The sequence below is a fragment of the Coregonus lavaretus genome (assembly GCF_964263955.1).
Source record: "Coregonus lavaretus genome assembly, chromosome: 6".
NCBI lineage: Eukaryota > Metazoa > Chordata > Actinopteri > Salmoniformes > Salmonidae > Coregonus > Coregonus lavaretus.
This window is the reverse complement of record NC_139993.1, coordinates 10228743-10241894: the sequence shown is the minus strand read 5'-3', so window position 1 is coordinate 10241894 and position 13152 is coordinate 10228743. Positions and strand designations below refer to the sequence as shown.

Genomic DNA, 13152 nt, shown 5'->3' with positions numbered 1-13152 from the left:
AAGCCGTTCTTTTATTTTGTCCCCCCAGAATAAATTGAAAGGCCCTTCAATCCTGCTGTTCCCCCTCTAAAGACTCTTTCAGTCCCTCAGAAATTGGGGGGTTGCGACGTGGACCGGGGTTATTGTGGGTCGACACAATCAGGTTGTATCTGCCGTCCTGATAAGCTGAATGTCACGGTGTCCCTTTTCTCTATACACATGCTAATGCCTCCCAATCAGTTGGGCAGTTGGAGACGTTGTCAAAAGGAAAAGGAGGATAGAGGATTATCAGTTGGGGTGAAGCTGCACGAGCTGCAATCAGTCATTCACTCTATTTTCTTTTTTCTTCCTCTTGTCAGTCTTTCTCTCTCCCGTACTGTATGTTCACTATGGAAAAAACAGACAAGCAGCTGCCCTAATTGCGGGTCAAATCCTTACCAGTGGAGGTAATAAAAAGAGCCTATGGAATTATTCTTAATGTGAATGAATCATGAAAAAGGCTACCATATATTAATTGCATTTGACATGGTGTACGCACTCACTAACTAAGTCGCTCTGGATAAGTGCGTCTGCTAAATGACTAAAATGTAAAAAAAAAAAATTGTCACTACCTTCGTCACAAAAGTTAAAATTTTTAAAGATTGCAGTGTTGATAGAATAATATAAACCTCCAGTAATGAAGGTAAATAATAGAGCAGCAAATTTAAATTCCATGTGTTTGGGTAGGATGGCAGCTGTGTTGTCTACTTGTCTACTATCAGTGTCTCAGGTTGTTTGCATGTCTCCAAAAAATGTACCCCCATGCGAAGTGTGTGTTTGCGTGTGTTGGACGGTTAAGTGCATATCGTCCCCCTACCCGTGCAATCTCATCACTCTCCACCCCCCACCCTTCTTCTAGCCTTTGCGAGGTGTGAGTCTTCCAAGTACTGTGTGTGTTTTTGGGCTCATTTCCATATTGAGTGTCAAAGAAATCATGTTCAGAACAAATGTACATTCTTCAGAAATGTCAACGTTCTGGTTTTCCTATCCATCCCTCTTATCTGTAATAACTCATCTGTCGGGAACTGACTTGCTTCCAAGTAACTTGCATCCAGCTGCCATTTTCCAGTGACAAGACAAACCTTGTACTCTTGTGAAAATTCCTCTTGAATCAGTAGAACTACTAAATCAGTCCCTCTTCTACTGTAGTTACACAGTTGCCAAGTCTTGCTTGTCTTGCCAACTGGGAAGATGTTTTCCCCCGCCTCACTCCATTGTGTGTGTCGTTTGATCGTTTGATTGGCTGTCAGTTGAGAGAGAGGATGCAGCAGGACAGCCTACATGTGTGGTTATGGAAATGAGGTGATTCCTTTGCCAAAGGAACCTTGGGGACTGGAGTTGTGGGGTTGAGAGTTTCGGGGAGGGGGAGGATGTGAGCATTTGTTCAGGGAGGACACATCCCTCTCACAGTAGGGTGTGAGGGGAGTCTCGCTAGCTCTCTGTTCAGTGCTCCCTCTCTCCAGTCACCAGATGGTCGATATTTGGGGGTGGATGGATGTAGTTCTACTTTTTTATTTATTTATTTCACCTTTATTTAACCAGGTAAGCCAGTTGAGAACAGGTTCTCATTTACAACTGCGACCTGGCCAAGACAAAGCAAAGTAGTGCAACAAAAACAACACAGAGTTACATATGGGGTAAAAAAAAAACATAAAGTCAGAAATACAACAGAAAATATATATACAGTGTGTGCAAATGTAGCAAGTTATGGAGGTAAGGCAATAAATAGGCTATAGTGCAGAATAATTACAATAGTATTAACACTGGAATGCTAGATGTGCAAGAGATTATGTGCAAATAGAGATACTGGGGTGCAAAAGAGCAAATTAAATAACAATATAGGGATGAGGTAGTTGGGTGGGCTAATTTCAGATGGGCTGTGTACAGGTGCAGTGATCGGTAAGGTGCTCTGACAACTGATGCTTAAAGTTATTGAGGGAGATAAGAGTCTCCAGCTTCAGAGATTTTTGCAATTCGTTCCAGTCATTGGCAGCAGAGAACTGGAAGGAATGGCGGCCAAAGGAGGTGTTGGCTTTGGGAATGACCAGTGAGATATACCTGCTGGAGCGCAGACTACGGGTGGGTGCTGCTATGGTGACCAATGAGCTAAGATAAGGCGGGGATTTGCCTAGCAGTGATTTATAGATGGCCTGGAGCCAGTGGGTTTGACGACGAACATGTAGTGAGGACCAGCCAACAAGAGCGTACAGGTCACAGTGGTGGGTAGTGTATGGGGCTTTGGAGACAAAACGGATGGCACTGTGATAGACTACATCCAATTTGCTGAGTAGAGTGTTGGAGGCTATTTTATAAATGACATCGCCGAAGTCAAGGATCGGTAGGATAGTCAGTTTTACGAGGGCATGTTTGGCAGCATGAGTGAAGGAGGCTTTGTTGCGAAATAGGAAGCCGATTCTAGATTTAACTTTGGATTGGAGATTCTTTATGTGAGTCTGGAAGTTGAGTTTACAGTCTAACCAGACACCTAGATATTTGTAGTTGTCCACATACTCTAGGTCAGACCCGTCGAGAGTGGTGATTCTAGTCGGGTGGGCGGGTGCTAGCAGCGTTCGATTGAAAAGCATGCATTTAGTTTTACTAGTGTTTAAGAGCAGTTGAAGGCTACTGAAGGATTGTTGTATGGCATTGAAGCTCGTTTGGAGGTTTGTTAACACAGTGTCCAATGAAGGGCCAGATGTATACAAAATGGTGTCGTCTGCGTAGAGGTGGATCTGAGAGTCACCAGCAGCAAGAGCGACATCATTGATATACACGGAGAAAAGTGTCGGCCCAAGAATTGAACCCTGTGGCACCCCCATAGAGACTGCCATAGGTCCAGACAACAGGCCCTCCGATTTGACACACTGAACTCTATCTGAGAAGTAGTTGGTGAACCAGGCGAGGCAGTCATTTGAGAAACCAAGGCTATTTAGTCTGCCAATAAGAATGCGGTGGTTGACAGAGTCGAAAGCCTTGGCCAGGTCGATGAAGACGGCTGCACAGTACTGTCTATTATCAATCGCGGTTATAATATCGTTTAGGACCTTGAGCGTGGCTGAAGTGCACCCGTGACCAGCTCGGAAACCGGATTGCATAGCGGAGAAGGTACGGTGGTATTCGAAATGGTCGATGATCTGTTTATTAACTTGGCTTTCGAATACTTTCGAAAGGCAGGGCAGGATGGATATAGGTCTGTAGCAGTTTGGATCTAGAGTGTCACCCCCTTTGAAGAGGGGGATGACCGCGGCAGCTTTCCAATCTCTGGGGATCTCAGACGTTATGAAAGAGAGGTTGAACAGACTAGTAATAGGGGTTGCGACAATTTCGGCGGCTAGTTTTAGGAAGAAAGGGTCCAGATTGTCTAGCCCAGCTGATTTGTAGGGGTCCAGATTTTGCAGCGCTTTCAAAACATCAGCTGTCTGAATTTGTGTGAAGGAGAAGCGGGGGGGGCATGGGCAAGTTGCAGCAGAGGGTGCAGAGTTGGTGGCCGGGTTAGTGGTAGCCAGATGGAAAGCATGGCCAGCTGTAGCAAAATGCTTGTTGAAATTCTCGATTATTGTAGATTTATCGGTGGTGATAGTGTTTCCTAGCCTCAGTGCAGTGGGCAGCTGGGAGGAAGTGCTCTTATTCTTATTCTACTTATTATTAGTGTTATTGTTCGACAACTAGGCCTAGCTATAGCCCGATATAGGATGACTGACTTGACTTCATTCAAGCGAAGCAGAGCGACTGGAGTACAACCAAGCTACTGCTGTTTTTTTTTCTTCTCCTGTTTCATCTTACATTTACATTTACATTTTAGTCATTTAGCAGACGCTCTTATCCAGAGCGACTTACAGTTAGTGAATACATATTTTTTAATACTGGCCACCCGTGGGAATCGAACCCACAACCCTGGCGTTGCAAACGCCATGCTCTATCAACTGAGCTACATCCCTGCCGGCCATTCCCTCCCCTACCCTGGACGACGCTGGGCCAATTGTGCGCCGCCCATTAGTCTCCCGGTCGCGGCCGGCTGCGACAGAGCCTGGATTCGAACCAGGATCTCTAGTGGCACAGTTAGCACTGCGATGCAGTGCCTTAGACCACTGCGCCACTCATGGGAGACTTCAGTTGCCGCCTCTCTTTCCCCCATTTTTCGTTAGCATTCTAGCATGAATGATTCCTCCTCACTCCCAGCCAATGGGGCTAATTTTATGTCAGCAGACAATGCAACAGGCGGCTGTCCTCAAATAGCACTCTGGGAAAATCCCGGCAGTAAATAGGCTTGCAAAAAACAGCCTGTCCGTCTTCTCTTTCGCTCTCCCCCTCTGTCTCTGCTACCATTTTCATTGGAGATGGCACTGCCCTTTTAGTATAAAATCAATCACCAAGGCAGTGTGCGTGCATGTGGCTTGTTCTTATATATTATGTGCACACCCTCCTATGTACCCAGAGGCAAAGTGTCTGCAACAAGTGGCAAGAGCCCAAAACCAGCTGTGTTATGAGTGGCAACCCAACTGATGTCATCAACCAAGGGCTGACCCCCATTTCTTTTGTGTTTCTTGTTATGCAGCAAATGGTTAGCACCACACAGAAACATTTGGCCACAGGCCTGTGTATGCTGTAAAGTTCATATTTGTGTAGCAGCTGAACTGTTTGGTAAAAAGAGGCCCTACTACTGTTTTCCTCGCTTTTGTTTTTAAGACCAGTGGGAAGATGCAGTGACACGGTAAACAGTCTCATCTCGAGTACCTGTCCTTTCCAAACAATGCCTGAGTAACCGGAGAGCCTTCAATCTGTATCTCCAGGCTCACCTGTTGTTGTCTATTTACTCAGTCTCATTCCAGACCATGTCCCCTTCACAAACAGGGCTGTTTCCTCCCAACCTGGTTCTGAGAGACCGCCGTATATGCTGGTCTTGTCTTCAAGCTCATCTTTTAAAAATTAAACTCTCAAAGGGTTGATGCTGCCTTTTCAGGTGATTTCGTAGGTTTTTCCAACAAATTGCAAAAACCGAAGACATTTCATGAAGAGTGTAGTTTAATGCGAAGACCAGCTTACATAGTGGCCCTCCAGGACCGAGTTTGGGTTCAGTGTTTAGTGTTTAGTGTGCTGAAGTTTGAAAAAGACACAGGAAATGCATGATTGAGCCTTTATAGATAGACACAGCAACAGTCTGCAGATAAAAGGTTTTGGGTCTTGGCCATCCCATCCTTGAGCTATATTTAGGAGACTCGTTCCAAGTTGTTTGGTAACGATACAGTCACATATCCCCGTCAGCACCTTAGCCTCTAAGAGAGTGGCATGGTTGCATGCTGCAAGGCATATGGTAGGTATTACTTTAAAAGTTAGAAATTAAAATAACTGAGCGTTAACACACTTAATTGCCCCCAAATTCTAAGGCTTCCTGTTAAGGGAAAGAAGGAGAAGAATGTGGGAGTGTTTCCCAGCATGAGAAGTCCAGATGGGGGAGTTGAACAAAATGTCAGACCCCCTAAAAGAAACAAACAAAAGTCAACCCTGTCCTAGTCCAGCATTTCCATCTCAGCTGGAGCTCCTTGCGTGGGCTCTAAGCGATCGAGCCTGAAGCGCCATGTTGCTAATCAAACAACAGCCCAACATACAGTTCCCATAAATCCCATAACTTGTTTAAAGATGTCATCAGTGCTTTATCTATGCAAACAAACCCCCTTATCTTTGTTCCATGTGGCAGCTTGCCTAGAGCTCAGCTGTGAAGGGTTGTGTTGGCCAGGGGTTAGTTCGCAGGGTGAAAAGGGCTTCTAGTGCGCTCTGGCCTTGATTTATTTGAACAGCTGATCCAAGTCAACTGGGCCAGTCAGCAGAGCCAGAGCATGGACATCCCACTTTCAATAAAACTCGATGAGAGCTTTATTGGCAGCCCCTCACGTTGACCACTTGGTTTGCCAAAAACTGCTGGAGACTGCTGACAGGCTGATTGAAAGTAATGATACAGTACTTTATACTCCAACATTCATACCTATACCATATACATTAGGATATGGAAGAGAAGCCAATAAACGTACAACCTGAAATTACACCATTTCAACCAGCTTTCCTCAGTTTTGCCCACTGGGAGTAGTGATATGAAAAGGGGTTTTTCAGATTGTTTTATTCTTAGGAAGATATTTTACTTGAAAAAGTACTTACTTGAATATACTGTCAGCTATCCCGTTCTTACTCCTCACCTCACTCATCCCAGACTATATGGGCCTCATTCAGTAACAGCTTGCCATTAAAAAGCTACTACATGTACAAACATTATTTTTAAAACTAAAAGCATCCATGTGCAGGGAGTCTACCTTTTGTATATCTCCAGAACCCAAAACCATTAGTTTGTGTGATTCTTTTTGGCTATTGGGGTAAAGGTATATTTACTCTATGCTACTGTGATATGTAAGTAGCCCGTGGCCCAACCTAATCTTAATCTCAAGTAGCCCAGGGTGGGTCCTGAGGGGTATGCTGCAAAGAAGGATCAATGACTTAGCCAGCTAACTTTGATAAATAACCAGAAATAACTTGATTTTCTGGTTAATTAAGAAATCTAAACTTTTGTGTTTTTGTTTGTTGAGTCGATTAGACCATGCCCATTTTCAAGTTATTTCAAAATATTTAGGCAAGTTAGCTGGCTAACTAATTGATCCTGCTTTGTAGTATACCACTCTGGTCTGTTTTTATATAGTAAACAGAAAGACCAGCAGAAGAGGAACAATAACAAAACCAATGTTAATGTCCAGATGCACTATCCTCCCCACAACCTACCCATATGGGGTCCGTCTTTCATTTAGCCCCTGCAGAGCCATCCCAGTGTTTGCGTTCACTTCCTTGATGTTCTGCATTTCCTCTCTTTTTATTTATTTATGGCCTTGCTCCATACCTTCATTTGGCCCACCTACTACTACCACTGCCCCTCTTCACTAGCTACAGCCCCACAACTAAAGTCTTCTCGACGGACGGCCAACCTCTCCAACCCCCCAACCAGCCTGCCTTCTTGAGGGAGTAGTCATCTTAAAGTAAACACATACTGATTTGGCTCTGCTTCGGGAATCAAAATCAAACATACGCATGCATGTCGCGGTGGAGTGCATGTCGGAGGACCGCACTGGAATGTGTATGTGAACTGATCCCCGTCTGTACCCCCCTCACCCCATCCTACCTGCCTCCACTTGGAATAAATCCTTGTAGAAACTCCCCCTGGAACTGAAGGCATTAAAGCCTACGACTGGGAGTATCTCGTAGTTCTTCCAGTTGCCTAGAATGCCTGGGCGCTTAGGCTAGTGCACCTAACAAGGCAAAGCAGACAAGCAGTGGAAAGATGGATGGGAACCCCGCTAGCTTAGCTCTGTCTTATTGATGTGTGAGGGTATGCGAGTGCAAGGGTGGGTTGCCAGTTAACGGGAGGCACCCATGTACGGTGTTGGAAGCTCGAAGCCCTTGTTTTCTTGCCCCCTGTTTTGGATACAGGCCCAGTCAGCCGCTGGAGACACGTGAGCGCATTGATTCGAAGGCTTCAAGGCATATTGCTATTGCGGTCAATCCCTCTGTGTGAATCTGAATCTCTATTTATAGTCTCCACTCCCCACAAAAAATACATTCAGTATGTTTTACTTTAAAAATTATTAAATAATGGTAAAGGAAAAGCTCACATTGTTTCACTCATTGAACCATTTTTGTCCAGCCCTTTTAAATTAAACAGCCAATCAAATAGCTTCTATATTTATTCTGGGTGGGTTATCTTTATTTACCATGAGGGCTGAATTCATAGAGAGGAGTGGAGTGATACATGAATAATAGGCTACACAGGCTGGTAGGTGTAGACTGCAGTATAGATGACATTTTTTGGTTGGAACATTTCTCTTTCTAAATTGGAACTCATTCTAATGGTTGACATCAAAAAAGTGGAAATGTAAAAGTAGAACAAAGGAATGATGGCGTTGTCTGTCTGTCTCTGGGGATTTTGGAACTGGACAGCGTAAGCTTCCACTGCTCACTGACCTCCTTTCTCTGTCATTGTTTTTGCCCACCTCATCATACCTCAAAGTGGAGGTCCGTCTGTCTGCTTTTCCTAATCTGCACCCAATGGTCCCAAAGGACATCGCCACTTGCGCCAGTGAGCTCGTTCCCTTGGTTAATGAAGTCGGATGATAAAGAGACTGCATGAGCATTTCCAAAATGTCACTGAAGAACTGTAGTACTACAAATAATAGCTTCATCGCATAGGAATATAGCTCAAGTACAATGTCCAGATCACATATAAATCTATAGTTCAGTGTAACAGTATGTGAAATTGATTTGAGCCACGCAGACTGACATAACAAGGACAAACCTCTGCTGCCAGCAATGAGTTAGGCCTGGCTCATTTCTAGATGCCACACACCATTAATCTCAAACTCTCCCAAATCACAGAATCCAATATCCAGTACTGACATCCATTCTATAGATTTCAACTAAAACAACACTACCCTGCCTCCCAGCCAAATGTTGCTCCCAGACCATGTCACTACGTTAACATTTGCGCTTTTCCCTCATTGATTACCGTTATGTTTGGGTGAGCGACCAGCTCTGTGTGCCCCGCTGGTTCGTGGAACCAACTGTAGCACACATCGGTTCTGTCATTAACCAGCAGTGGCGAGACTGTAGCCTACATTCAGGCTGACGTTTGATGGACGGTGTCATCTGTTCATTTGTGACCACATTTGTCTGTTTAGTTTTTTTCTTTCCCCCTTTTTAGATGGTCTTATTTTAAAGCCTTCAAGGGACTGATTGATGCTTTAACACAATGTTTGTGCAACTCTTGATAATTGCTAATGTGTTTGTATTGCAATTGTGTCGGTCTCTACATAACAACATAATGCTTAATTTAGTGCTGTATGTACGTTTTAAAAATGTATTTTTAATTTGAGACATATTACAATCAAGCGTCCGATGCAGTGCACCATCATACTTTAGCTTGTCCTAACATCCAGCATCAGTCAGACCCTACTGCAGCATCAGTCAGACCCTACTGCAGCATCAGTCAGACCCTACTGCAGCATCAGTCAGACCCTACTGCAGCATCAGTCATACCCTACTGCAGCATCAGTCAGACCCTACTCCAGCATCAGTCAGACCCTACTGCAGCATCAGTCAGACCCTACTGCAGCATCAGTCAGACCCTACTGCAGCATCAGTCAGACCCTACTGCAGCATCAGTCAGACCCTACTGCAGCATCAGTCAGACCCTACTGCAGCAACAGTCAGACCCTACTGCAGCATCAGTCAGACCCTACTGCAGCATCAGTCAGACCCTACTGCAGCATCAGTCAGACCCTACTGCAGCATCAGTCAGACCCTACTGCAGCATCAGTCAGACCCTACTGCAGCATCAGTCAGACCCTACTGCAGCATCAGTCAGACCCTACTGCAGCATCAGTCAGACCCTACTCCAGCATCAGTCAGACCCTACTCCAGCATCAGTCAGACCCTACTGCAGCATCAGTCAGACCCTACTGCAGCATCAGTCAGACACTACTGCAGCATCAGTCAGACCCTACTGCAGCATCAGTCAGACCCTACTCCAGCATCAGTCAGACCCTACTCCAGCATCAGTCAGACCCTACTCCAGCATCAGTCAGACCCTACTGCAGCATCAGTCAGACCCTACTGCAGCATCAGTCAGACCCTACTGCAGCATCAGTCAGACCCTACTGCAGCATCCGTCAGACCCTTGATGGCCAATAGGAAGTATACATACTCATATGTAAAGCAGTATGAAATTGTAGTTCTAAACCGTATCCACATGATTCGGCTTTGTAGATCCGATAACTGACTCAAGCCTTAGAACCAAAGTTGTCCTCTTTTGCCGAGGCAGGAGTACTGAAGCGGAAAAAAGGATGTGTCACAAGCTGTTTTCATCTCACGCTTTCATGATCTGTTTGCTCTCAAGCGGTCGGACATCAAGGCCATGCATTTAATGAGGGCTCTTTTCTCATATTCCATCTCTTCCTCATTTTATTTGGGTGTTTTTAATAATGGAGTAGGGCATCATTGGGGGCGGATGGCATCGGTTGCTCCGTCTTGGGCCTCCTCAGTGTGCCGTGTCCAATCATAGCATGGCTGCCTCTGTAGTAATTGCAAATAACCTTTACACCTTGATGTTATGAATTCGAAATGCTTGTTTTAAACAGCGTCTGTTTTCTGTCTGGTCAAAGTATTGGGGTCTATCTAAAGATCGTGCGCTGCTTTTGAGCAGGGACTATGTAGGGAATAGGGTGCCATTTGGGCCGTATTCAGTATTTTCCAACATGATATTAATATACCCCCGGTGTTAAATCTGTTGATGTTTACTATAGGAAATGGTGAATTAAGGATATTAAAAGTAGGTATGGATATACATTTCTCCTTGTATCCTATTTTGAAAGAAATCCTCGGAATAATGTAACTACCTTGACATAACCCCGTCCCCCGTCTCCCAAATAAGGGCAATTCCACAGTAAAGTTGTCACATATTTCTAATTCGTATCACTTTCAAATACATACAGTACTTATCAGGAAGGTTGAAATGTTGGTCACATGTTCACACGGTTAATCACATTCCAAGATGACTAACCAAATACTGGTTATGTTGGCAGTTTTATGCTGTTTTCCAATATCCTGCCCTCCTCAATTTAGAAATGTAAATGACTCCAAAGTCCAGAGGCAGTGTGATAAATAGTTGACTTTGAGAGTGGTAGGATGATTCATATTACATTATTACTGCTCTTAAGACCTAGAAGGCATTCATTGTGAGTTTAAGAAGAAAAGTGTTCACTCAATGCATGCCATGTTTATTTTTTTATTTTTTGCATAGGCTATGTGTCATGTTACATGAATACAGATCAGATAACTGAGATAAATCTTTCTAATTCAACAAGGTTGTGGGACATTTACAGGCATGTAGCTTGCAGCACCTAGAGCCATTAAATAATTAATTTTGAATTATTGCAAATGAGCCTTTGAACTTGAAAAGGCCTTTTAATCTTTCAGCCACAGCATTCCCAATGTGTTAAATGCTGCCGACAACCCCGTCAAAGCAATACAGGTGTCTTTTGTTCTTATATTGGTACATGGACATTGTTTGAAGGCCTTTAGTCTCGATTGATTAAACCGAAATAGCTATGACGATTTGATTTTCATTATGTTTAGGCACAAATTGAAGGTGAAATGCAATTTTAGATCTGTTTTTATTTTGATGTTATAATTTAATGAAATAACCATGTTGTTATGTCTCACTTTAAGATCTGAATCCACAAAGGATCACCATGTGGCCGTCATTGGCTTGATGTGTACCAGGAAAGGATCTTCACCTTCTATGCTGCACTGTCCTTCAGAGACCCAAGCAGATCTGTCAATCTAATCCCTTTCTATGGATTATGGACCTGGCGAAGTGAAACCCCAGATTTGGGTCTTTGTCTAATACTGCCTGATAGCAGTTTCCAGAACAAATGGCTTGTATTGGAAAGCAGTCATGAAATTTGGCACTATTAGGTGCCTGTACACAGGATATGAATGCGCCTTGCCTCTGGACTGAGGACATAGCGAATCTTAGTGGAGTAGCTGGCGAACCAAAGGGCTCCAATTATTTGATGCAGTCGGACAACCCATTCAGCAAGAAACTCCAAGCGTTAAAGGGGCCCATGGGACCTCCAAACGCCAACGTGCAGGGAACGCCAGCCATGCCCAAGATGGGCGTCCGCGCGAGGGTGTCGGACTGGCCCCAGCGAATGGACGGCTGGGAGTCACAGCCGCCCCGCTATGACAGCCTGGTGCCGACCTTCCAGAATGGTCCGTCAAAACTTACCACAGAGGCCATCCTCCAAAAGAGCCAGGAGTTGCTCAGTACCGAGTTCCCAGAGACCAGGTATCCGCTGTGCGACCTCCTGAGCCACTCCCCCATGAAGGGCTTCCCCGGGATCAAGAGGAGCAACAGCGAGGTCACCATTAGCGACATCTGCGCCGAGGACTTGGATCACACCATCATCAACCCCAACACTGGGGCCACCTTGCGCCGTGAGTATGGGAGCACGTCCTCTCTCGACAAGCAGGGTCTTTCCGGCGCCAGCGAAGGCTTTGTGGGCAACCTGAGAGGCTACCATGTGGAGGACTGCTCTGACCAACCCAGTGCGCCGGCTCCACAGAGTTTCCCGGAGCTGCTGCGTCTCAACACCACCCTGTCGCCCAGCCTACAGACGGCTGCCCAGATCGCGCGAGGTGACATTGTCTGCATCCCAGGCTACGACTACGTGGACAGCTCCCTGCTCTACAGCCGTGAGCGGGAGAGGTCCTTCATCCAACGCATGAAGGCGGAGAAGGCCGATACCTCCATCTTCCGGAGGCTGCGGAACGTGAAGAGTGAGGGCGAGTGCCTGGACCAGGAGGACGGAGGGCGCTTCGGAAGGCCCCTGAGCTTCCAGAAGTGCTTCGCCCACTATGACGTGCAGAGTGTCCTCTTCAACATCAGCGAGGCGGTGGCCAACCGTGCCGACCTGGGTCGAAGGAAGAACACTACCACAGGGGCGTCGGCCGCCTCTCAGTGCCAGGCCCCGGCTTCTGGGTTGGGAGACAGTGCGACGCCCATGCCCTTCTGTGAGTCGCCCGTAGACAGCTGCGAGGACCTGGGCCACAAGGCCAGCATAGACACAGATGAGGGTGATGGGAAGAGCAATACCCTGGTACTCAGCTGCCCGTACTTCCGTAACGAGACCGGTGGCGAGGGCGAGAGGAAGGTGGCCCTGAGCAAAGCCAGCAGCGCCAGCTATGGGAGCGGAGACTATGCTCCTAACTATGGGGGTGGAGGACAAGGCTACTCTGTGGAATCATCGCTCAGCACCCGGTGCACCAACACAGGAGTGTCGGTGCTCGAGGTGCCAAGGGAGAGCCAGGCCTTCCACAGGGACATGTACAAGCGCTACATAATCGAACACATCGACCAGGGGGCCTACTACTACCACAAGTACTTTTACAATAAAGGTAAGAGAGGCATTGACTACCTACCTAATACTAAATTGTTTCCTTATTATAAAGTACTCTAGCAACTTAAAGAGAGCGCCGGTTTTTCATGTTCATTTGCCATGTGCTTTGTTGTGTTTACAAATGCACAATGTTAGCAAACGCCAT

At 45.8% G+C, this 13152-nt stretch overlaps 1 protein-coding gene across 6 annotated transcripts in view; it reads left to right on the top strand.

Annotated features, from left to right (window-relative positions):
- Positions 1-13152, top strand: part of LOC311131157 (signal-induced proliferation-associated 1-like protein 2) — a 109376-nt gene that overhangs the window by 27874 nt on the left and 68350 nt on the right. For all 6 annotated transcript variants that reach the window (XM_084163999.1, XM_084163997.1, XM_084163996.1 and 3 more), the window contains exon 2: positions 11275-13005. In XM_084163999.1, the coding sequence (XP_084020125.1) occupies positions 11541-13005 (1465 nt within the window). In that variant the 5' untranslated portion in view covers positions 11275-11540. The remainder of the gene's footprint in view (positions 1-11274; positions 13006-13152) is intronic.